Below are 26,903 nucleotides of genomic sequence, written 5' to 3'. Positions count from 1 at the left end.
TTATACCCATTCTTCTGAAAAGCTGCAGACTGCTTTCTTAGGGATACCACTACAATGTATACCATTTTCATGATAACATTTTTGCCTGTAAAACAGCAAGGGAGGTGTCACAGTGGCCGGAGTGGACTACTTCAGAGTAACGACGCTACGCAGCTCTGCATTTTATTCTTTTATTGGTGCTGCGTATTTACAGTGCTCAAGTCATTGCTATTTACACGGAGTGATGTTGTCAGTCGGTTTCAGAACCTCCTAATGGCTTTTGGCGCGTCTTTCTCCAACACAAAAGCTTTGGCAGACCCATCCTCTTGCCCCTCCTCTTCCTGCGTAATTCTGGAGTTGGGGGGATGGGTCTTCCCCCCTTACTTGCCCCTTCCTGTCCCACCTGGGACCCTGGCTCCTCTACCTTGCCTGAGCCTCGGACACGACTTCCTGCTTCCCCACTGGAATCGGAACTCTCCCTGCTTTCCCCTTTGCTCGGGGACGGGCTTGAACTCAGGAGGGGAGGGACTTCGCGATATCCCCTGTCCCTCACATCCACCCCCCTCCCAAGCTCTCCTTCACCCCTCCCCAGGCCCCCCCCATGTGTCGGTGACGACTGGAAGCCTAAAAACTCGGTGCTCTCCGAGCCCGTTGGTGTGAACACCTCCCCCCAGTCCTGCGAGCCCCCCCCTTCCGCCTGGGAGGACGGGAATCCCAAAAAGTCCGTGGCGTCAGAGCTGGTGGGGGTAAAAATGTTTTGCCAATCTGCTCCTTCCTCTGACTGGGTGGATCTTGGCGACACCCATACCTCATCCTCTGGTTCCTCAAACTCCGCTTCCCAGCGCCATGGTGAGCTGTTCTCCCGTGCCTCCTCCTCCTCCCCCTCCCTTTCCATGTGCCAGGGCTTGGGTCTGTGGGGAAAGAGGGCGTGAAATTCTTCCACCAAGAATTCCTCCTGTATCTGAGTGGCGGGAACCCATTCATTCTGGGACGGTGGAGCATCCTCCCATGCCATGAGGTACTCCAGGCCCCCCACCCCCCACCTTGAATCCAGGATGGCCGTGGCCTCATTGAGTTGCTCCCTGCTTTCCCTCTCCCCCCCTCCCTCGGGGGTTTGTTCGCTGTCTCGGAGCCTGCTGCTTTCCCTGTACGGCGACAGCAGTGATCTATGAAACACTGGATGCACCCTCATGTCCTCTGGCAGTGCCAGCCTGTATGCCACCGGGTTGACCTGTTGCGTGACCGTGAAGGGGCCCAGCCATTTGGGTGCCAGCTTTTTGCACCTCCCTCTGGTGGGAAGGCCCTCCGAGGACAACCACACCTTGTCCCCCACCCTGATGACCTCCCCTTGTCGCCTGTGGCGATCTGCCCCCTTTTTGTACGCTTCCTTGGCCCTCTCCAAGTGTTCTCTGAGCTGCTGGTGCACCGTCTCCAGTTCCTCTGCCCAATCCTCAGCCTGTGGGCCCTCCTCCTCCTCCTCCCTCTCCCTCTCTGGGAAAGATCTGAGGTCGCGCCCGTAATTGGCCTTAAAGGGCGACACCCCTGTGGAGACGTGCACTGCATTGTTGTAGGCAAATTCTGCTAATGGCAAGCGATCCACCCAGTCCGTTTGCCGCTGGCTGACGTAGCATCTCAGGTACTGCTGCAGAATGGCGTTGACCCTCTCCGCTTGTCCGTTGGTCTGCGGGTGTCTAGCCGTCGACAAGCTGACCTCCACCTGCAGGAGGTTCATGAGCCGCCGCCAGAACCTGGAAACAAATTGGCGGCCACGATCCGAAATAACCCTTAAAGGTAATCCATGCAGTCTGAAAACGTGATCAACAAACAGTTTGGCTGTCTCTTCTGCCGAGACTGCCCTGGCACACGGTATAAAGTGACACATTTTGGACATGAGGTCCACCACCACCAACACTGCAGTCTTACCCCTGGACGAAGGCAGATCTGTGATGAAGTCCATGGACACCACTTCCCACGGCCTGTGTGGTGTGGCTAAGGGCTCCAGCAACCCTGGTGGCGCTGCTCTGACCACCTTCGCCCGCTGGCAGGTGGTACAGCCCCTTACATAGTCTCGAACATCTTCCCTCACCCCTGGCCACCAGAAGTGTCTCATGACTAGGTGAGTGGTCTTGTCCCTTCCAAAATGCCCCGCTGTAGGGTTGTCGTGCATCTGCTTGAGGACCGTACGTCGAAGCTGGGTGGTGGGTAGGTACAGCGCACCCTTGTAGAAAAGCAGCCCTCTGCGTTCTGCAAAGTCTTTTGCCTGCTCCCTCCCCCCTCTCAGTTCTCTGAAGATGCGGTTGGCAAATTCATCCGCTGCCGTCAGTGCTGTGAGTTCTGCCTCGCTCACCACTGCTGCTCCGCAGGACCATGCCGACGGGGGGAAAATGTGCCTTGGGGCTGGTGGCGCCTCCTCCTCCATGTACTCTGGCTTGCGGGAGAGGGCATCCGCCCTGACATTCTGCTCTCCTGGGATGTAGTGTATGGAGAAGTTGAAGTTCGAGAAGAACTCCGCCCACCGTATCTGCCGCTGGTTGAGCACCCTGGCAGTTCTCCAGAACTCCAGGTTCTTGTGGTCTGTGCACACCTGGATGGGGTGCTTGGCGCCCACCAGGAAGTGTCTCCAGTGCTGGAACGCCGCGTGGATCGCCAGAAGTTCCCGATCAAAAACTGTGTAGTTTCGCTCGGGCTGGGTCAACTTCCTGGAGAAGAAGGCACAGGGTCTCCACTCTCTGTTGGCGTCTAGTTGCAACAAAATGGCGCCCACAGCCTTATCAGAAGCATCTGTTTCAATGCGTAGGGGCGCGTCCTGAACCACGTGGAACAGGTTCTGGTCTGAGGCGAACACCCTCTTGAGGCTTTCGAACGCTGCTTGCGCCTCTGGTGTCCACCTGAACTTCTGCTTGCCTCTCAGGCAGTCAGTGATGGGAGCCGTAACTCGAGAGAAGTTCTTGATGAACTTCCTGTAGAAGTTGGCAAAGCCTAGTAGGCGTTGGGCATCTTTGCGCGTCCTGGGGCTGTGCCAGTCCAGGATGGTCTGCACCTTGTCCTTGTCCATTGCCAGCCCCTTGTCTGACAGCTTGTAGCCCAGGAAGTCCACCTCCTTGGTGTGAAACTTGCACTTCTCCAGCTTCACATACAGGTGGTTCTCCTTCAGGCGCTGTAACACCTCCCTGACGTCCTTCACGTGCTGCACTGGGTCGTTGGAGTAAATAAGGATGTCATCCAGAAAGACCAAGCATTTCCTGAAGAGTAGGGACCCCAGGACGTGGTGCATGAAGGCCTGGAAGCATGCTGAGCCCCCTTGCAACCCGAAGGGCATCACCAGATATTCAAAAGAGCCCAGAGGCGTGAACATCGTGGTTTTCCACTCATCGCCTTCCCGGATCCTGATCAAGTTGTACGCCCCCCTCAGGTCTAGCTTGGTGAAAATCTTGCCCCTGCGTGCCGCTGTCAGGAGATCATCCACTCTGGGCATGGGGAAAGCCACTGGCTCTGTCACCGAATTCAGCCGTCTAAAATCCACCACAAGACGGCGCTGTTGCGTGTCTTTCTTGTCCACCCAGAAGACCGGGCTGCCCCCTGCTGCCTTGCTTTCTCTGATGAACCCCCGCTTGAGGTTCTTGTCGATAAAAGCGCGCAGATCCTCCAGTTCCTGGTCTGACATGGCGTACAGCTTGGCTGGGGGTATAGTTGCCCCAGGCACCAGGTTGATCTGGCAGTCAAAAGGCCTGTGTGGGGGCAGGTGGTCGGACTCCGCTTCACTGAAGACCTCCTGCAGGTCCCAGTATGGTTTGGGTATCGCCTCACCCCCTTTGACGTGCATGGTGGCCACCGTGGCTATCGGAGGCCCCTCCCCTGGTTGGTGCTGCATGCAATGTTCCAGGCAAAAGTCCGATCCAAAAGTGATGCATCTCTGATGCCAACTTATGGAGGGGTCGTGGCGCGCCAGCCAGCTCATGCCCAAAACGATTGGGGGGTCTGAGATGGTGGTGACGTTGAATGCCAGTGTCTCTGAGTGCCTTCCAACCGTCATTCTCATGGGGGGGGTTTGATGAGTGATGGCCCCTCCCAGCAGCTCTCTGCCGTCAATGGTTGCCACGTGCAGAGGAAAATCCAGCTGCAGAAGCTGGATCTGGTGCTCTTCTGCAAAGTTCCTCGAGAAGAAGTTCGCTGACGCCCCACTGTCAATTAAGGCGAGGACTGTCAGGGGATAGCCATTAGGGAGCGTGAGCGTCACTTCTAGAACCACTCCTGCTCTGGGAGGGGTGGGCTGGCTCTGCTCCTCTCTGTGCGGGTGGGTGGGCTGGGGCTGTTGTCTGCTGACTGTGCCTGGCTGCCGCCCCTTGTCTCCTGCAGCCAGGCTTTCCCGTTTCCCTGCTGTGGTGCTGCGTCAGTGGGGGAGGGCACAACCGTTCCCGCCTTTCCTTGCCACTCCCTGCGATGTGGGCAGTCTCTGACGAGATGCTGGGGGGAGTTGCAGAGAAAGCAATTCCCACCCCTTCCCTCCTTGCGTCTTGGCGCCGCTGGGGTTTGAAAAGCCCGCGCGCGCGCGCTATCAATCTGCATGGGTTCCTGGTCCTGACTGGCCCCAGGCGTGGCTTGAAAGGGTTGTTGAGGGAGTGGCTTCTCCTGCGACCGTGGGAACCAAGCCCGCTTTGCGCGCGTTGCTTGCTTGTCGCTCCATCTGGATTCCTGCCTCACCCCCACCGCCAGAGCCGCTTTGCTCAGTTGATCCATATTACTGGGCTTTGGACCTCTCGAGAGCTCATCCTTCACCTCCTCATGCAACCCCAAGTAAAACGCCGCTTGCATTGGGGCAGATTCCAGATCCCACCCCAATCTGTGCACCAGCATGGTGAATTTCGCCCAATACGCGCGAACTGTCATATTTCCTTGGCGTAAATTATGAAGTTCCTCCTTAGTCTGGTCCATATGACTATCGGACGAATACATCGTTTTCAAACCTTCTAGAAATAGTTTGACATTCTTCATGCAAGGATTCCTTGTTGCAATTAACGGTCTTAGCCACTCCCTGGCCGCCCCTGTAAGGTGCTCCACAATAAACGCTACTCTGTGCTCATCATCAGGGAACTCATCATGGTGCAGCTCAAGAGCATACACAATCTCAGTCTCAAAGCCCTGAAACTCCTTCGGGTCTCCATTGAACTTGCTTACTAGGGTCCCGGCTCTCCTTCCTGGCAGCACTTGGACTTGGGGTGCCCCTCCCGCCTTGTTTTTCTCTGCATCCAGCTTGTTTTGGAGGTCTACCGCCACCGCCCTAAAATGCTGCTCTTTTTCCTGGAGCTCTCTCACCTGTTCCGCAAGTTGTAGCCGGTCGTCCTGGACCTTCTTAGTCTCCTCTTTAGCTGCCTTCAATTCTCCCTGCGCCTGCAGCGACAGCTGTTGCAGTTCTAGCTGGGCTTGCTCAGCGATCTGCTGCCACTTCTCCGCCTCTGACACGCTCATCCCGGCAACTCCAAAGTAGCCCAAAAATGATTAGGAGGTTGCTGTCACAGTGGCCGGAGTGGACTACTTCAGAGTAACGACGCTACGCAGCTCTGCATTTTATTCTTTTATTGGTGCTGCGTATTTACAGTGCTCAAGTCATTGCTATTTACACGGAGTGATGTTGTCAGTCGGTTTCAGAACCTCCTAATGGCTTTTGGCGCGTCTTTCTCCAACACAAAAGCTTTGGCAGACCCATCCTCTTGCCCCTCCTCTTCCTGCGTAATTCTGGAGTTGGGGGGATGGGTCTTCCCCCCTTACTTGCCCCTTCCTGTCCCACCTGGGACCCTGGCTCCTCTACCTTGCCTGAGCCTCGGACACGACTTCCTGCTTCCCCACTGGAATCGGAACTCTCCCTGCTTTCCCCTTTGCTCGGGGACGGGCTTGAACTCAGGAGGGGAGGGACTTCGCGATATCCCCTGTCCCTCACAGGAGGGAAGCGAATCCTCACCCCACAAAAAAACCCCACCCAACTTTAAAGATACCTAGCAAATTAAAACACACACACAAACCCTCCCAGATACAGTATAAAGGTAAAGGGACCCCTGACTATTAGGTCCAGTCGTGACTGACTCTGAGGTTGCGGCACTTATCTCGCGTTATTGGCCGAGGGACCCGGTGTACAGCTTCCAGGTCATGTGGCCAGCATGACAAAGCCACTTCTGGCGAACCAGAGCAGCACACGGAAACGCCGTTTACCTTCCCGCTTGGAGCAGTACCTATTTTTCTACTTGCGCTTTGACATGCTTTCGAACTGCTAGGTTGGCAGGAGCTGGGACCGAGCAACGGGACCTAACCCCGTCACAGGGATTCGAACCGCCGACCTTCTGATCAGCAAACCCTAGGCTCTGTGGTTTAACCCACAGCGCCACCTGCGTCTTCAGATACAGTATATTCATCTGTAATTTGGCAGGTTTCTTATCTAGGAGCACCTCTCTGGTGGGTGCTATTTTCCTACAAAACTGCCCACAAAACAATAGGAGAGATCAAGTCATTTTCCTTATCCAACTCAAAATTCTAAATCTTGCCCTAGTTGGAAAGCAACTGTAGGTATCCTTTTGAAATTTGGCAGAATTCATCCCCTCAGAAGGGGTAAGAAGCCTGAAACTGTCATCCATGTCTATAAAAATGATAGACAGTCCTTTAAAAAAAATATCCCAAACAGATACTGCTGTACCTCTTTGTCTCCAAACTTAGTCCAGCAGCTTCATTTTTTTTCATATAAGGATTCAGACTCGGACCCAAACCAAGCTAGACAGTCTTCAAAGCACTTCAAATTAGGCTATTTTAGATATTTTCTTGAGCATCCTTTTTAAAATCCCTAACATATGTTTTACATTTTTTAAAGCAAATTTTTAAAAATCTGTATTTATGTTCTAAATTAAGCCTGTTTTACACCAGAAAATGCCTTTGCATGTAATGCTAACTCACACATTCACAATTAGGTTATAAATGTCTCAGGAAATGGCCAGTCAAGCCAATTACATAAGCAATTAAATTTGGAGAAAGTATATGTACAAACACAGTATATCTACAAATTATATATGCGAGCATATTTAAGAAATTAAACCAAAAAAAGTTATCAACAGGATTTCTGCTCAAAATTCTGTTTCGTGAGCGATTAAAAGCAATATGTGTGAGCTCCAACATTAACCAAGGATTCGTCCACACGAGTTTAATATACATTTGAAGAAATTAGCAGTCTTTTTTATGTAAGGCCGTCCACATGGCACCCCACCCAAATAGTCCTGATAGCTTTCCATTGGAATTTTGGCTTTCTTCAATCTAGAGATAATCCATTGAGTTTTGGAAAACACAACTCCAAACCACACTATTTGAAACAGCAGGCAGTTTTTTTTCCTGGAAGTAGCTCAAGCATCCATTTTTGCTGCTCCCCTTTCTATGCCTTCTAGATCCATGGTTCCCAACATGGGGCACATACCCCACGGGGGGCAATCTGATTTTTAAGGGCGGCAATTCGAGAATGAAATAAAACAATTCCTTCAGTAGCACCTTAAAGACCAACTAAGTTTTTATCTGATGAAGTGTGCATGCACACGAAAGCTCATACCAAAATAAAAACTTAGTTGGTCTTTAAGGTGCTACTGAAGGAATTTTTTTATTTTGTTTCGACTCAGACCAACACGGCTACCTATCTGCAATTTGAGAATGAGTTATTAACTATGGCCTTTTCGGCTTCCTCCATGTGAATAGGAATTCGTTTTTTGAATAATAAGAATTATATGTCATGGGGGGGGGCATCAGGATTTCAGAGATGCTTAGGTGGATCATGGCCAAAAAAAAGGTTGGGAACCACTGCTCTAGATCCTCCCAAAACCAGTACTGCTCAGACAGCAGTAGTGCCTATTTCTGGTGAGCTCCCATAGCCCCATAGCTCCATAGGGGGGGGAACAGATTTGTGAAATATTGACAATTGAAAAACGGAAAAACAATTATTTCTCCAAATCTCCCAGCTTTTTAAAATTTGATCTCAGTGTATATTACTGTTTTGTTTCGATTTCTTCCACAATGATCTACATCACTCTAATTCCGGTTCTGTAGTGCCTATTTCCACCGAGCTCCAGAAATCACAACTGCAGCCATGTGTGTATATATATATATATATATATATATATATATATATATATATATATAAAATAAAATAAAAATGTTTCTGCAATACTGGAAAACTGAAGAACAATTATTTTTTTGCAGATCTCCCTGCTTCATTCCCCCTTCTTCATTCATTCATTCATTCATTCACTCACTCATTCATCCTTTATTGGCATAATCATTTCCCCCTGCTGATTTCTCTGTATGCCACTGTATTGATTTCTCCCACAACCATCTTCCTATTTTTGAGTGGGGAAAGCCTGTCACTTTAGGATTGAACATAAAGTAAAGTATGCACACACAAGCCTTGTAGTGAATAGAGAATTCTTGAATGTTTGCTATTATGCAATTCCTGGGTGGACACATTAAAAAAAAAAAAAGGCACACGCCGCTCAGCTGACTCCTGCATGCATGACCTGTTCGTGCAAAATTAAAATGTATGAATCAATACAAGGTGGGAACAAGGACAAAAGGGTATAGATGGAAAGCAGATATGGTCTTGGACTACAAATGCATATGTGCATGCGCTGAAGTCAAATTTGAATGGCAAGATGAAGCTCAAATGTGTGCATGCCTATAATCAGAACCACAACAGTTTATCATTTGATTAGCTCAATATACAAAATACTGAGAGCAGCAATGACAGATTAATGCCTGACATGTGCTCCCAAAATGAAGCCAAGCTGGTTGTTGACCAATGAGACATTGCAACGTATTTTTCCGTGTATAAGACTAGGTTTTTTTCCTAATAAATTATGTCCAAAATTAGGGGGCGTCTTACACACGGATAGTGCCGTGACCATTTTCTTAAATCTGAGTCCCCAAAAATAGGGGGCGTCTTATACACAGGAGCGTCTTATACACGGGAAAAATATGGTAGCTATTTTTGGAGGAATGAGAGCTGCAGAAGTGTACTAGATCTCATTTATCAAATATATGATATATGTACATCCCAATGAATCATCTCCTCTGCCTCCATAGACAAGACAAACTAATGACATATAATTTGAATTTCCCTATTTACTGACATTCCCATATTGACATTCTCTCTACTTTTATTGTACAATACAATTTTATTGTAGCAATATAGGCCTTGGGATTTGTAAAACAGCTTATCTGTCTTGAAAGAGTGATGTCAGCCACTATGAAACTGTATTCCAACAGAGGATTTCCCTGACACATTTTTCAAAGGAGGAAGTCCAGATACAAAGCAGACATTGTATTCCTAACCAACTCCAAAGATCATATCAACATATAAATGCATACTGTACCTCTGTTTTTTTGTGGGGGGGGGGGGGGAGAGGGAGAGTCAAAACTGCAACAGTAACAAGTTTCTCAGCTAACTAACAAGGCTAATGAATGAAGCAGGCTAACTACTCTGTAAATATAAACCCACTTGAAAGTACACCGTGTTGCAGTCATTACAAGGACAGACAGTGAGGACTCTGGAATGGAAAAGCAACATAATCTAATACACTGACATGAATGCAATTTGTTTAAATGAGTCAACACAGAAAGCAGATTTAAAATGGATTATTTTCACTGCAAAGCATGTACAAACTTTAATCAAATTGCAAATGCTTCCTTTAAGTTTTGAGCAGGCAACACAGGGCATTGTCCCCATGAACATTGTCCCCATGTCCTCTGTCGATTAGGATGTTTTGACTATCTTAGTCAGGCTTCCTCAAACTCAGCCCTCCAGATGTTTTGAGACTACAGTTACCATCATCCCTGACCACTGGCCCTGCTAACTAGAGATCGTGGGAGTTGTAGGCCAAAAACATATGGAGGGCCGAGTTTGAGGAAGCCTGATCTTACAGTGAGGCACACAGGAACAGATAAAAACATCTGCCTGGCTAAAACAACTATTGCAACTGATTCTAAAAAGCTCAGAATCTGAACCCAAAGCTCTTTGAACTGCTATCTCACCCTGTTTAGACAATGTCCTCTGATAGCAGAGTGGATTCATAAACTTGGCAATAGATTCTCCCCAATTTCCACAGGAAAAACCTAAAACTCGCATGACAAAATCTATGGCAAAGGTTTGGGCCAGGGCAAATTACAGATGGGAAAATCTGTCAATTTTGGTTTCTCATTTTCCAGTCTAAAGTTCAGCTCCTCATATTTCCATATCAGTTTGCAATTTTTAAAAAGTCTGCATAACAATTCATCAGCTTTTCTGCGCTAGACTGTACCATTATTCTTTGCTTCCTTCAGCAGCTTCAGCATTGAATGTTATTGCTTTCAAATGTGTAATACATAGATCAGGCATCACCAAACTTCGGCCCTCCAGATTTTTTGGACTACAATTCCCATCATGCCTGACCACTGGTCCTGTTAGCTAGGGATCATGGAAGTTGTAGGCCAAAACATCTGGAGGGCTGCAATTTGGGGATGCCTGACATAGATGAACATTTTTTCAATCTTCTTAACAGCGCAATCCTATTCTGAAAGCCCCATAGAAGTTAATGGAGTTCACTCCAGGGTATGCATGTGCAGGATTACAACCTAAGATTTTCTCACTTCAAGGTGACCCAACTCAAACAATGTTTTTACAATGCCATGGAATGTGTGTTTTGCTGCTCTACAGAACATATATTGTGAGAAGGGACTGAAGGTCATGTTTGCCATCCTTCCTCTTTCTGGGATTTTGCTTCCTCTGCACACCCCCATTCTTCCTGTCAACCAAAGCAAGTGTAGCTCTAAATGCTAAACAAAACATGAGTAACTACACCATATGTACAACAAGAAGGTTAGGTGAAAACTGAACTCATAAGACAGCGGTAAAGTACACCTTAGGGCACAACTCGACACAAGGTGGGAGACTCATGGTTGTGGTAGAATCTCCCACATTAAAAACAACAACAACACAAGGGGAGGAAATCCGATCAGGATCTCAACACAAGGACCAGATCCCCTTCCCCTGGTGGCATTTCCCCATTTAATCCCCACCTTCTATAAAGGATTAGAGTCAAACCTCGGTTCTCGAGCGTCTCCATTGACGAACAATTCGGAACCCGAACGGCAACAGCCCAGAAGTAATTGCTTCCGTTTTCGAACGTGCCTTGGAAGTCAAACAGCTTCCAAGGCACGTTTCTCAATTTTTTCAATGGATTTTGCTGACCGCCCTTTGATATTCAGTTTTCGAACGTTTCGGAAGTCGAACGGTCTTCTGGAATGGATTATGTTCAAAAACTGAGGTTCCACTGTATTTGTCTTGCAGGCACACATATGGGTGTCATTAATACCACAGTATTTTGTTCTACAGCGATAATGAATTTGCACAATCCCACACATGCACTCTGTGCATCCATTTACACTACAATAATTCTGAGGCAGTGTGCCAGGAAAAACGAAACAGGAACCTTGACATGGGATCATAAAGCACCACACTTTGCTTCTGCTGCATAAAATTATCAGAAGAAACCAGCAAGATATCTATGCTGAACAGGTACGAAGACTCAAATTCTTCACAAGTTATAGAAGTCGGCAATAAGGAAGGAAGTGGTGCAGAACAATGACTGGGAAGTAAGAGAGTGAAGGAGTGGTCTTCCAACCACATGTAGGAAATTGTATGGTCCTTTATGAGATCTTTTGTGCCCATGTATAAAGACAACCCAAAATTTCAGAAGTAGACTGCTATACAGTGAATAAGCCATGGAACTTGATGTGGGCTGTGCCACCTCTCACTCCCCAAAATAAATATCCGTATGGGTGCATTCTGAGAAGATAATATATGCAACTGGTTTTTCAAAAGGAAAAACAAACATTTTAACAAAGGAAAGGTCAGCACAATATAGTTACAAACATGTATGATCCAGTTGCTATCACTGGAGTGTACCTGGTGATCCAGCTCAAAGACAGACAAGAAAAGCCAGTTGAAAATGAAATGGAAATAATAGCTGAAAGATGTTGGTGTGGCACGCACCTTCTGTATCATCGCGCAATTGCTCCACCAAATCTGTCAAATCCTCCCAAGAGTCTTTGCAAACAGCGAAAAAGGAAAAGAAAGAAAAATGTCATGCAAGCCATGATTCAAAGAAAAGACTGAAAAATCAAGATAAGAAAAGGAACACAAAGGGGGGGGTTGGTATACAAGATACGTACCAAAGGGGTTAAATGTTTTAAAATTCATAAATTAGTATAGTCTGCATAAAGCAACAGAGTGAATTTATTAAATACAATAAGAGGATCATTTTTTAAAGCTTTCAAAGTCATACAAACACATTAATTTTAAATCAACTGGCATGGATATGCTTAAACTGGATTTATAACCTGCCTGACTAGGTATTAAAATCTACCCAAGAAGTTGTATGGTATTTTTCAGAACCACCTCAGAAATAAATCCCTCCAAATAAAAGCAATAAATCTGTTCCCTTGTTTTAAACCAAGTAGGGAAAAGGCACCAGGTTAAAACAAATGTTAAGATATTGCTTGCACTTAAATACAGCCAAATTTATTGGTAGTACCACGTTCAGCACTCTAGCAATGCACAAATAGCACCCCTTCCATTAAAAATAAATAAATTTAACCACTGCGCGCTGGACTTCAGCAGAGTTGTTAGGTAAGTGGGGGCAGGGAGAGAAATGTTCTGAGAAAACAAAGGACGCAGCTTGCCTCACACGCACAATCATTTCAGTACCGTATCTTGTCAAACAGGAACCAATTCTAAAATCAATTATTATTCTAGGTCCATACTTACATTTTCTTTCCCTACGTAAAGGCCTAAAGGCAGAGCCGTAAACCTGAGTGAAAGCATTGCTTCCTAGTACAGGCAGAGAGCTTCAGTAAAACACTGGAGCAAGCAAATGACACACCCATTGTGGCTTCCTTCCCACAAGAGAGCTACCGGTATAATCATGTGCTCTCCTGTATTAACTTGTGAGTAGCAGAGAAACTCGAGTATGAAAACAGCAAACATTTTAAAGTGATCCTAATAAGTCAACACACAAAACACCCCCATATGTCAGAATTGATGTCCCACTTTGTTTTTTATATTCTGCAAGCCCATTAAACATAGTAACACGAACTACAAAGGTGGTCATAATTCTGGAGGTATGCTTAACCATTTGTGTCTTAATATATATTTAGTTGTATTCTTTTAAAACCCTTTGTATGTTGCATATTATTAGTAGCAGTAGTATTTTTGTATTTTAATGTAAATACATATATTAATCGACACTGTTCCTCAACATTTTATTTGTGTGTGTGTGTGTATTATCTTGTGCTCACATACACTAGAACTCAGAAGAAACCTGCTCTTATCTTTCATTTTTTGCACTGGAAAGACTTGTTTCACAACAGCATCTGCTACAACAACATCTGTATGTGGATCCTAAGGTGGCTTAATTTAGGGAAATTGACAGAAGAAAAGTTTGCCATCCCCTGTAGCCACTGGCAACCCCCCAAAAAGCATCTCCAGAGGGTTAGGGTGCCCTATTGAGCAATGTGGAATGGGTTAGGATGGCTGCCTGGGGAAAAGAAGGGAGGAAGGGGCCCCGCTCCCCTAGAGACCTCCTGCACACCACACCACATTGCACAGCCACCCCAGCTCTCCAAATAAGCTTTTAGAGGATGCAGTGTTTGCCGGAAACTATCCTTCCATGGGACACAGGTGGCGCTGTGGGCGCTTAGGGCTTGCTGATCAGAAGGTCGGCGGTTCGAATCCCTGTGACGAGGTGAGCTGCCGTTGCTCGGTCCCAGCTCCTGCCAACCTAGCAGTTCAAAAGGGAGCTGTACGCCGGCTCCCTCGGCCAATAACGCAAGATGAGCGCCGCAACCCCAGAGTCGGTCACGACTAGACCTAAGGATCAGGGTTCCCTTTACCTTTACCCTTCCATGAACTCCCTTAAGTTCACTTATCCTGGGATGCAACAAAATGTATTTGCACAGCACTTTGAGAAATTAAGGAAAGTGCTGCCTCCATCCTACAAATGAGGGAGGATATTGAGACTCAGAGGCAGCAAGTTGCCCAGGGCTAGATGTATACTGTGTAAAAAATTAAATACAAATAAATCTGAACAAGGTCACTTAAATTATGCAATCAAAACTAAATTCAGCAAGTCATAAACGTTCTTTATTTCTTACCCCTTCCTTAACTTGCATTTCTTACTCTTGTTTTTGCTAGCTATGTAGCGGGACTAGGAACTACATGAGACTTTGCCATTTGAACACTAAAAATATTATTCATTAACTCCTCTTGTTGTTGTTGTTTAGTCGTTTAGTCGTGTCCGACTCTTCGTGACCCCACGTAACTCCTCTAGCTTTCAAAATTCACCAGGCACTGTCCACACACTTCCAAGAATATTTCTGCAGCCATAAAAGGTTGAACTCCTTGTCGAATATCTGATTGAAAAGTATTCCGCAGCATTGGACCAGGGACACTAAGTGCCCAACTTCTAGTTTAAGTCAGTCAGACCTCTATAATGCAAGGGTCAATTAACAGTGCTCCTACGGATGATCTCAGTGATCAAAGCTGGATATAAGGGCTAAGGTGAACCTTCAGATATTCTGGACCCAAGTTGTTCAGGCTTTGTATATTAGCACAAGAGACTTGAACTGACAGTATACTGGCAGCCAGTGCAGATGTTTTAGCAGAGGTGTTACATGCTGTTGACTGTCTGCCCCCATCAGCAGTATAATTCTTGAATTCTGCACCAGCTAGACCTGGCAGACCAGGCCCATGGGCAACCCCACATAGAGTGCCTTGCAGTAATCCTGTCTCAAGGTTACCAATACATGGACTACATTGTTAGGCAATCCCGATCCAGATAAAAACATAGCTGGCATACCAAATAAAGCTGATAAAAGGCATCCCTAACAAAAGAAGTTATTGGGAACTAAAATGATAAAGGTGAATCCAGGAGTACACCTTTAGAGGGACTCCAAGCCCATTCTGAACAGGAAAGTGCCCAGCCTTCCAGAAACATGAATGACCTACCCACAAAGCCTCCATCTTCCCAGGATTCAAACAGAGTTTATTGGCCCTCATCCACTCCACCATTGCATTTAGGTGGTCCAGGGCTTGCACAGCCACTTCAGATGCTATGGAGAGAAAGAACTGTCTCTCATCAGTGTACTGATGGCACTATACTCCAAAACAGAGATTCACAGGTTCACACTCCTCTGTACCTCTCTTGATAATGGGGCAGGGTAACCAAGGCTGATTCAGTCCCAAACCCAGGCCTGAGCTCAGGTTGAGGTGGACCCAAATAATCAGTGTTTCGCCCATCAAATAGCCCTGGGTTTACTTAGTCACCTAGTGAACTCCTGGCTGAAGTAAGATCTGCACATAGCTTTTCGAGCTCATAACTCATTCTTTTAACGTCACTATTCCACAAAAGGTCCTTCAGCTCAGGGTGTCGGTATTAGGCAAAGTGCTGCCACCAGAGCCCTATACTTTCACCCTCCTACAATAAACTACTTGCAGGATTCAGCACCAAATAGCATTGGATGGTTTTGTAGGTTTTCATCATGCAAAGGGAGGCAAACCATTTACTGTGCTTTTTATTGTTCCATGAAAACATAACTGCTTGGTTCTTTACATTCATACAAATACATGTCGCTTTTTAGGCACATGTTGGTATGCTGGTATGGTGACAAGGTAGTATGTGCTCCATTGTGCTTGCCCTCACTTAACCACATTGCACCCTGCTCAGTGGGAATCTGTGGAAAGCATGAAATGGTGATGGCTACAACATCAGAACCAAACAGTCCTTATCAGATTTCTTGTTTAGCCTCAGCAGCAGGAGCAGCAACTCACATGCAGATGATTTCCCCTCAAGTCCATTTCTTCATGGCTACGTGCAGCCACACTGCCCATGTCAAAATGGCTGATATTTTATATCGAACATTAACATCAGAAAACTTGTCACAGCTATATCTTGAGATGACCTCAGCTAGAACGTTGAACAGTTTCATCCTACTTTCATCAGTCCATAGGAAGCGATGCTGAGAGAGTAACTTGTCTCTTGCACATTTTTCTTCCGGCTGCCTTTGTGTGACACTTCTCAAATGATACCAGTTTTAACTGTTGGACCCTAGTTTGGAAATATGGCAAGAAAATCACAGGAAGAGCCCTTCTGGATCAAACCATATGCCCGTCTAGTCCAGCATCCTGTTTTCAACCAGGGAAGCCCTCAAGCAAGTCCTGAAGGCAAGAGCTCTCCCTCCCTGATTCTAACAATATATTTCTTGTCTTTAAAGCAGTTTCACATAATCTCTTAAGAGAATTCTAGCGCTGTTCAGAGGCTATTCCAGAGAAGGTCTTTCTGCGTTAAATGCTATGAAAATTCCTCTCTGCTTGAGGTATGAATAGGGAAAATCCAAAGTGGCTCCAGGTTTCTCTTTAGACCAGGCATCACCAAACTTCAGCCCTCCAGATGTTTTGCACTACAATTCCCATTTTCCCCGACCACTGGTCCTGTTAGCTAGGGATCATGGGAGTTGTAGGCCAAAACATCTGGAGGGCCGCAGTTTGGGGATGCCTGCTTTAGACAGTTGCATCTTACAAAACCTCACGTCTTACAAATTTGCACCATCATTTGAGAGTACTTCTAAAATAGACACCACTATGCTTTAAAATCTTGAAACTCTTAATAATTATGGTAAAGTAGGAAGCTGCCTTAAACTGAGTCAGACCATCTAGCTCAGTATTGTCTACACTGACAGAAGCTATTCAGGTTTCAGGCAGGATTCTCTCCCAACCCTTCCTGGACTTGCTGGGGATTGAACCTGGGACCTTCTGCATTCAAGGCAGATGCTCTACCAATGAGCTACAGCCTCATGCAGTCCCCAAAACATTATCAAAATGCAATGATTTGAGGCAGCCTTGCCCAACCTGGTGCCCTCCAGGAGGTTTTGACTACAATTCCTATCATTCCTTACCATTTGCCACGCTGGCTGGAATTGATAGTCCAAAACATCTGGAGAGTACCAAGCTGGGGTAAGCTGTAAAAATCTGAAGAGTATTTTTGATACACTTCTTGCACTTATTTTAGATTACCGGTAGTTTTGGACTAACTAGTCAGTACCCAAACTGTTATCATTAGCAGAAATTTTAACTACTGAGCTGTATGGGAAATAATGTCAATGAACAAAGGTGCTCACATAAAACTGGAATGCAAACAATTACAACTAATACTGGCCATAATTCCATTAAAGAAATAGTTTGATTATCAGTAGTGGTAATCTTAGATGGAACAAGATTTTGTAACTAATGGGGGAAATGCCACTGAAGGTATTTGTGTGTGTGTACGTGTGTGTGTACGTGTGTCTGTGTGTGTGTGTTCCCTAAGGTCAAGACACCTACATCACAATAAATCATATTAAGTCTGTAAGTATTTTATCAGAGACTTGGACTTACTATTGATCTACTTAGATGAGGAAATAGGGTGTGAAAATTGCAAAAAAATTGTCTGTATTTTTTCCAAGTGATGGTGTAAAATCTCATTTGCCATACTTGGATAGCTTGCCCTACATTTGTAGCAGAGTCTATCACAGCATAAGTAGTAATATCAAAAGAAAGTAGGAAAAACCTCAGAGAATGAAGACATGTTCAACCCAATCAACACCAAGACTCTCCTGTAGTAAGCACAGCAAGACAAGAAGTATGTGGACACTTCTAATTCATGCTAAGCCTGTTTACACAATCCAGCAATGCTAAAGTTGTTATTTCCAAGTAATTTCCTCAAATGTAAGCACCTCATTATTTGCTCAATTCACAGACTACAAACCATAGGAGTCTGTGGTTGCATCCTTTTAATCAGGACTTTGAAGTCATTTGATGCTTGCCATATCAACTGCTTGTTTTATTCCACATGATGTACTGACAATAGTACTGTCCATATACCAAGATATGATAAAAAGGATGCTTGTTTTGATTCTGAATTGCTGCCACTTTAAACCTGCTACTTATTGCTACTAATTCCCACAGGGTGGGCTAGAACCAGCTGATGAGTAATAGAAGCCTTTAAATATTTCCACAAGCTGCTGGCAGTGGATTATGAAGACAATGCAGCACAAAGAAGCTCTGTTTCATTTCCGGGTCAGAGATGGGAACCAGCATGTGAACAAAGGGGGGAAATATGCACTGGCAAGTCTCCCAGCTAAAATGCTTGGGAGCCAGCCTTGGTTAGTTTTGTACACTTCAAAATGAAAAACAACTCTCGCATTGAAACAAACTCAGTGTGTTAGAAGGCTGTTGACAGTGACAATGCCAAGTGGTACAGGTTTTGCAGACATGACTAAACTGGGGCATGATGCTACAAAACGGGCTGTGCTCTCACCTTTAGTTCACAGCAACCATCAAAGCAGGATTCCAATGAGCAACCAACTGGGTTTTAAGAGACATAGCTATATCTGCCAGCTCCAGCTGCCTGACTGTTTCAAATGAAGGTAAGTTCTTGAAGTAGGGGAGTTGAAGGACAAACCTTTACATTATTCAATTTCCTAATTCCACTAGCATCTCCTACCATCTAAATTGCCCTTCTTACAAAATAGACTGCCATGAGGTATCATTTTTAATTCCCAAAAAACTGTATTTTCTGCCTATGTCATCCAGACTTTAGAACACTATAAACGACAGTAAGTCCATGTAAATATACTTTGTGATTTTTGAAAGAGTCACCTGCTGCAATATCTAGCTTTGAAAGTACATAGGAGTTTCCCAACCTCATAAATATAATAATCTAATCTACATTCAGCTCCATTTATAAAACAAAAGCTTTTTCAAAAGCACGATTTAAAGAAGACAACACAGATCAAAATGCTACTATTGAAATATCAAGGTTTCTTTATTTGAAGTGTTGCACATAAATACACAACTTCATCTCACAGAGATATATCTTGGTTGCTAGGGGTGGGGTCTAAGAAAAACAAAGAAATTCAAACAAGCACAGGAGTTGTTTAGGATGCAAGTGAGTCATCTTAAAAACAGTCCAGCAGCTGTTTTGGAAATCTGTATCAAATTAGGTTATACTGCAATGAAGCAATTAAAATATGTTAAGTTTCCCATATTCCTGCATAAAGTTATGGGGTGGTGAAGACCAGCACCCTCCTTCCCAGCCTCTTTAACCCAAAACAAGTCCTGCAGGCCTCCCTACATAGAAAACGCAACCATACCTTCATGGGTAGGTTCAGGGTCGGGCGTAAGAGAGATGTCATCCAGCTCTCGCAAACAGAGCCATTCTCCATCCATGGACACTCGGAATTTGCAAAGATAGATGGTCTCCATGGCAGCTTGTGTGATCTTGTCTGTGGTGGGGGTTGGCATATCACTTTGAGGCGTCAGAGCAGACATGATGACTCAGCTGGTACAACAATAAAATAAAATATATAGCCAAAAAAGGGGGGGAGGATTTCTGATGATGGGGGTGGGGTACCTTGCTAAGTCAAAAAAGAGCTGCTGAAAAATCACGCATCTGCACAAGTCTGAGAAAGCCAAGGCACAGTGGAAAGGGAAGAAAAGATGCCTTTTCTCCTCTGTGGTCTCTTCCTCTGTTTTCTTCCGCAAGACACACTCTTTTCTTCAGTTTGACTATGAGCAACGTACTGGTAAATGACCACAGCAAATTTGGCCTTCAGAGGGTAGGAGAAGCTCTGTTTACTATTTCCTAAAGATGCTTTAAAAAAAATCCAAAATGGTAAAATGCATTGGGGAAAAACACATCCAGAATTGCAGAAATCAAAGAGGCTCTCTCACCCCTCCAGGCAAGCCAAGATACAGAGTGATAATAGGATTGGTTGTGCGCAGTAAGCAGGGTGTTGACCAAAATGGCTGACTAATGAACTGAACTGAAAATTCAGACTCATGTGACCAGCTTGCACTGAACGTAGAGCAGGCAATTCCCAGGATGCTTTATAGATGCTGCTGCTGCTGCTGCTGCTGCTGCTGCTGCTGCTGCTGCTGCTGCTGCTGCTGCTGCTGCTGCTGCTGCTGCTGCAGGAAGAGCAATGAAGCTGATCTTGCTCTCAGCATCCACAGCCTCCTTTCAGACTGTGCTAGTCAATCTGTGATCACAGACATAACACAATGCATGCTTTTCTCCTCAGCCTGTCTCACGGTACAAAGAGACGTAAAACATGCCCATTAGCAGTCAGAAGTAAGAATCGCATAGTTGGGGTCATGGGACTGCAACAAAAATTAAGCACAAGCTGATTCTTAGCAAATACGTTAAACGCTATAACTTCTTGGAAAGTGTGTCGGTTTCCAATAAGAACATTAATGCTGGAAGAACAAAGATGACAATATATTTTATTAGGTTTGGATTTAACCACTCTCCTGCTAGCCATAGGCAACAAAGAATTGCATGTCGGGGGCAGGGGGGAGGACTGGTGGAAAAGTACAGAGCACTGCATCCCTCTTCTGCATGAAGCATAGAGATCAAGCAGGCTGCCAGGGGACAGAAGTTCCCTTTTCCACAGCCAGCATCAAAATGCAGATGGCTGCTGGAGCACTGCTTATTTACAAAGCTGTATTCTATTGATAAGGTCTGGTAAATACACCAGAAGAATTGCAAGGTCAATGCATGCCCAAAATCTCTATAGAAGATCATAGTCACCCTTCAGCAAAGCTATCTTTCCAATCTGTAACCCAATATATACTGGTTTCTAATTTCTTCATTAACCTCACAATTTCTCACCGGACTGATAAGTGAAGAGGGACACTTTTTCAGTTCTTGGACACAAGCCCCATCTGTTTTACTTATGGCTATCATGTGATGCCTAGACTTGAGTGTATCTTTAAACCTAGTGCTATTGAGAAAGCTTGAGACACAAGTCCAAGAGGGAATTACTATTGGGTGTGTATCTAATGACCAAAACGTACTGTACTCCATACTGAGAAGAATATGAAGTTACATCCATATTACAGGAAAGCAGTACTGTATCAATCATGTCTCAGTCCTGGCTCTCGTTTAAAATCTTCAGTAAGAATTTGCTGTAAAGAGTGAATAAATGAACCATATACTTATGTACGTTTCCGAGCACAATTCAAAGTGTTGGTGCTGACCTTTAAAGCCCTAAACGGCCTCGGTCCTATATACCTGAAGGAGCGTCTCCACCCCCATTGTTCAGCCCGGACACTGAGAACCAGCGCCGAGGGCCTTCTGGCGGTTCCCTCACTGCGAGAAGCAAAGCTACAGGGAACCAGGCAGAGGGCCTTCTCGGTTGTGGCGCCCGCCCTGTGGAACGCCCTTCCATCGGAGGTCAGGGAGATGAACAACTACCTGACATTTAGAAAACACCTAAAGGCAGCCCTGTTTAGGGAAGTTTTTAATCTGTGATATTTTAATGTATTTTTATATTTGTTGGAAGCCGCCCAGAGTGGCCGGGGAAACCCAGCCAGATGGGCGGGGTATAAATAATAAATAATAGTAATAATAATGTATGCCGGCTCCCTCGGCCAGTAAAGTGAGCTGAGCGTCGCAACGCCAGAGTCATCCACAACTGGACCTAATGGTCAGGGGTCCCTTTACCTTTCTACTTATCAGATTAAAAAAACTGGGGAGAAATGTGAACATTTTACATAAATGAACTTTCAGATGGCTCTAAATGTGTAAGAGTTGCTCTGCCAAAAAACAAAATGCACAAAAAACAAATATTTAAAACTGTGCATAAAATTCTATACACAAGCAGCAGATAAAGGATATGAGACAGTAGAAAGTCTAAGACCCATAAACCAAGTTTGAATAAGGCAATACCATTCAAGTTTGCATTAAAACAATTATTACAGTAAAACTGTCCCGCTCCTATTGCAGGAGAAATGTTATACTGTACAGTATTCACAGAACTGTGCCAAAATACCGTACTGCATAGATTGAAATTGCCACATTAAGAGTAGTGTGAATGCAAACTCTCAGATGGATACAAATTCAAAGGCCATAGCACTACCATGAGGTTGCTGACCAAATTATGGCTAACATATCATAGAAAGTACATGCAGAAACACAATGGCCACCTGTGCATGCTTTGCTACTGTCACAGTCTGAAAGCTTACTCCAACATACTCGTTCAGCAGTACAGTACCTACAATGCTATAGAAAGTGCCAATCAGCTCCTTGGGAAATTGGAAGCCACAGGAAATTAGAAGCCCAGAAGGTTATTCCCTACATCAAGAGAGAAGCAACTGAGAATAGGAGACATTTATAGAAAACAAAATTAAATCAAACAGGTAAGAATCTCTTTCATTTTAGGAATAGCGTATACACAAAATCACTGGTTAACCCAGCAAGAGCTACTTGAACTGGAAGATCAAATGAAAACAGTCCTCGTGGATACATTACAAGAATAGGAACTGATCGGGAGGTAAGCCTTGAGATAAGCAGAATCTTAGAGACATACTACTAGAAAAGAAAAGAAAATTATCTCCCACACTGCTCAGAGCCATGAGGGTCACAACAAGACAAAAAACTCACAAAGAAGTGTCATTTGTGATAACAAGTGCCTTTATGTGAGGGAAACACACCCAACAGCTACCACTTGTACAACCATAACAGCTCTTTTTGGAATCAAAATAAACACACACTTCCCAGCACCTACATGTACAGCCCCAACACAGGGATGCCAGGTCTCACCTCCGCCTGAGCACTGCCTAGCCGCAACCACAGCAGGGGCTCTCGTGTACTACCAAGGTGTCTGCAAGGAGGCTGTCTAATAATAAAAGCAGCCTGAAATGTCTTCACTAAAAAGAAAAAAAAACTGCCAGCAATGATGGAAGTTTCCTTATAAAAGAGCCTTGTAATACCACACACTGCTATAAGTTGATATGGGTGCTTGAACTTTCCTGTGTGTTCGACCCATGCTAAACCCAAGTCAAAAATATAACTTTTTACTGCATTGCTACCGTAAATGTCAACTTCAAGACAAGTTCAGCACCCGTCACCAGCCACACAGTTACAACATAGCAACTGATGACACTGAATAAGCCAAGGGAAGAGAAGGGTAAACTTTGAGCTGAAAACTCAACCATACCACGCATTCAATGATTTTATGATTCCAGAAACACCAACAGGGAAAAATAAGCTACATTGACAGTATGGTCTTGTAGGCAAATTATAAGGCTGTGTACACATTCCTGTTTACTCTGCATCAAGTGCACTCTCACTGCTGGTTTGGGAAGTGGTATATGTACACACATTAGCCATACCTAATCTGCTGTTCCTTATGAAATATTGAGTTTTGATTCAACCCCCCCCCCCGCCAAATCTGCTTCAATTTGAACTGACAAAAAAACTTTTAAGTCTGTAGTGCATATGCAGAGATTTGCATTGTACTCCTAAACAAACTATTTGAAAGTTGTTGGATCTTGCTTCAAAGTATATGTGTGTAGGATTGGGCTGTGGACCTAATATATACGGGTTTGGGAATACAGAGAAAACCTGAACCTCTCCTCCCTCTCTCTTTTAATTCTACTCTTCTGTTGGATGTATATTCCCCCTAGTGCTAGGGGCACTTTATAAAGGTGTTTTATGCAGTGCAACATTGCCCCCTTATTATCCAACACAGGTGCTAAGTTCAATTTTGTGACAGATTTTTAAAAAGTATTTAAAAGCACAAGATGGTAGGTGTTATAAAATCATATTGGGGGGGTTGCAGGACACCATTATTAATGAACAGAGAGGGGTGACAGAATTTGACAGCTGCAATACCCAGAATCCTGTTCAATGCCATCTTCCCTGTCTCCCCACCCCTCCCGCTAGGACGGGACCCTGCCTGAAGGAAGGCTTAAGGATCTGCATATGCACAACAGTTAGCATAAACTCACACATTTCCCCTCTCCACCTCCCCTCCGCCCAGAACAAAACAATGTTTCCAGAAGGGGGGGGGGAAACCGCCCAAATCCAAAGTGACACTTTTCTACTCAAGTTAATAATACAGCCTATTATATGTTCTCTTACCACGAAATCTCTATCCGCTGCCTCTGTATTAGAAATGCTGTTTTATATCTTAGAACTGTATATGTCAGGACTGCTACCTCTTAATTAGAAATCCCTGTATTAGGTATGTTTTCCAGGTATATTTTCTGTATGAACCCTGTATGATCCCAACCCACCTGAACCTTGCCCTACTACCACCCTATACCCATTCAAGGACACATGGACAATAGAGGGATTAGCTGGAACAACTTTATTCAAATAAATTGCCATCCTCAACGTAGCCCACCCTTCCATGGCCTGGAGGAAAACACCTGCCGGGTGGACTTCCACCCCACGGAAATTGCCAGGAACTGCCCCACCTCTGCACCCATCTCGACTGATTGCCCCTCCTGCCAAACAAAGGGAAATGCCATCAACGACAGGGGAAGAGCGATTGACATCTCCCCATCTGAAAGGAAAAGCCATCTCCGCACCCAGCTAATCCGATCCCCCACCTTTCGCCCTTGTCTCCCCCTCCCTCCCAGTCCAGAGATTTCCATGCAGGAACAGGAGGGTATATAAGGGGACTTTACCATTTCCCGGGGTTCCTTCCTTCTTTCCAGAGGCAGGGACCCTACAGCTGTAGCTTTGCATTCTGCAATAAAGGGATCAGTTTGTTTTTCCTGACAGCATCGTGTGGTCTCTGTCATTTTCCCGGCGGAGCTGAACTTAGTGCAAATTTTGGAGCTTCCGACCCGCGTCTGTCCTTCTTAAAAGGCAACGCATTTTGGGGTACATTTTTCACAACATAGGTGATAATGGAACGATAGGCTATCATCAAAGGGTGATAAAAGGACCTTAAAAGAACCCCAATTCACATTATCCCAATGCTATTCCTAGCAGAAAGGGAAATCACCTAAGTGCTACTAGGGTTTAGGTCACTACTGCCTCTCTCTATAGCCTCAGCCAGAGAAAATAAGCTCTCTGCCAAAGTTTCCTCCTCTGCTTAAAAAAAACACAAATGCCTAACTCACAAAGGTTTGGTTCATTAGATTGACACATCACTAACTCTTCAGTAATTTCTAAACAATCCAGTGTATATCACACCAGGCAGGTTAAACTGGTACCTCGGCATCACAGTCAAACATTCTTCTTCAACACTGGGATCACTGATTATTCGGTCTGCTTTCAGGCTCAATTAAAAAAGCAGATGTTCACATTTAAAGGTTTGCATGGCTTAGGGCCTATATATCTGCTGGACAATCTTTTCCTGTATCTATTAAAAATGTGGTATTAACAATGTGTCACTGATGTGAACTGTGTATTAGTTCATGCGTTTCAAAAAAAAAGTAAGTGCTGCTGCATGGGGGGGGGTCTGCTTTTGTGCCTGTAACCCAGGTTCCAAGAGCCATTTGCCTCCTTACTTTTCTACCTGTTTATAACACTGCCCTCATGCTGGGATCTACATCTGAGGCAGTTCTCCACATCTCCCCACCATTGGAAGTAGGCAGGTGGCAAGCAGGGAAAGCCTGCCTGCCCTTTTGGTGTTGGTATCCAACCTGTGAAATGCCCTCCCAACATTTCATGGACACATGGCAAAGAACTTCCTATTTCCCCAGGTGAATATTGCAAACTTTTTAACATTTAAGCCACTATGAGGTTTTTTTTAATTGGAGCTTACATCACGTGCTGTGCTATTATTTGTTTTGTATTTTTTGTTTGTATTTTTACACAAGTAAGCAATTATGAGGATGATAGACCACAAGGGGGCAGGGTATACATTTTTTTGGGGGGGAACAATCTTCCCAGTTCTGTCAATCCATTTTTACACACATTCTAATAGTGCCCCACACTTCCATGCTTTATTCTTATAAACAGCTTTAAAACTGCAAGAGTACAATTCAGAAACCTGAAACATTTCACCTAGGAGACATACCCAAATATCCCTTTCTTACATTAGGGAGCCACCAGCACCACAGTGTTGGAAGCCTCCATGTGCAGGAAACACATCCAACTTCCACATTTGAGCAATGCTCTTCTTGCTATATTATTATTACTTAACAGGAGAACAGAATGTTATGCCAGGACTGGCTGCAAATTCCTTGGGGGCAACAATCTTTCTTTCTTTTTTGCTTGCAAAATTCTAAAGCATCAAGTGCGATATAAATCATTATTACAGTAGTGATAATGATGATCAGTTTAATAGACAAAACTCTTGAACACCCAAGGCTGCTAGAATCTTAACACAATGCAGTTACTAACACTTAAAACAATTAGCTTGACTCTTTCATTCGCTCAAAATCTTCTCACCCCAATGCTGCTATACCTATTGAAAAGACAAATGGCACTATGGAAGGAGAAAGAAATCCCCCCTTATCATTTCATCAGAAGTTCCAGAGTTAAGGCAGAAGAAAATCTAATAAAGTCCTCAATTCCAAAGCAAGACTCATTCAAAACTCAGCATTTCTTCTAATTCATCCTCATGATTCAAATCACCACATATCAAAATGTTAAAGCAATCACCAGTTTGTTGTTCTTTAAATAAATTAATAAAGACACAGAGAATGAAGTTCCCAGCCAATTTGTGTTTAAGTACAAAGCTGATGTTTTCAAATATTGTAGGGTGGGGGTGGGGTGGTGTAAAGCAGTGATATCCTGAACCTATAAAGGACCCAAAACTTGGGTCACTAAGGCTGCAGCCCTAACTGCACCTACCTGAGAGTAAGCCCTGCTGAATCAAATAGGACCTTACTTCTGAGTAGACAGTAGGACTGCAGCAAGAAACACAGCTGGGAATGAGGGCTTTCTGTTTTAACGTCTCAGCCAGGAAAAAAAAATGTAATATTGGAGATTAGGGAGAAAGGAATATGAATTGATGGGGGGTGGGCTGGGGAGAGACTGAGAAACCACAGCTAGCAAGACAAGGCACACTTTCTGGGGAGCAAGTCTCAC

At 44.8% G+C, this 26,903-nt stretch overlaps 1 protein-coding gene and 1 long non-coding RNA gene across 13 annotated transcripts in view; both read right to left on the bottom strand.

Annotated features, from left to right (window-relative positions):
* The window catches only part of RUFY3 (RUN and FYVE domain containing 3), a 57,357-nt gene that overhangs the window by 28,832 nt on the left and 1,622 nt on the right, over nucleotides 1–26,903 (bottom strand). For 3 of the 12 annotated variants that reach the window (XM_060278366.2, XM_088660655.1, XM_088660659.1), the window contains exon 1: nucleotides 19,219–19,812. The exons of 3 other annotated variants lie outside the window; for them this stretch is intronic. In XM_060278366.2, the coding sequence (XP_060134349.1) occupies nucleotides 19,219–19,396 (178 nt within the window). In that variant the 5' untranslated portion in view covers nucleotides 19,397–19,812. Of the gene's footprint in view, nucleotides 1–11,938; nucleotides 12,080–12,799; nucleotides 12,929–19,218; nucleotides 19,813–26,903 lie in introns of those variants that run through there. 6 more of the 12 variants (XM_088660658.1, XM_088660654.1, XM_060278365.2 and 3 more) reach the window with 6 other exon arrangements.
* On the bottom strand, nucleotides 24,208–24,683 carry LOC148687405 (uncharacterized). The gene is made up of 2 exons (XR_015947819.1): nucleotides 24,545–24,683; nucleotides 24,208–24,361 (listed from the first exon to the last, which is right to left on the bottom strand). It is a non-coding gene; the product is annotated as an uncharacterized LOC148687405 (long non-coding RNA).

Source organism: Zootoca vivipara, chromosome Z1 (assembly GCF_965207765.1).
Source record: "Zootoca vivipara chromosome Z1, rZooViv2.hap1.1, whole genome shotgun sequence".
Lineage (NCBI taxonomy): Eukaryota > Metazoa > Chordata > Lepidosauria > Squamata > Lacertidae > Zootoca > Zootoca vivipara.
This window is presented reverse-complemented; position numbering and strand designations above follow the sequence as displayed.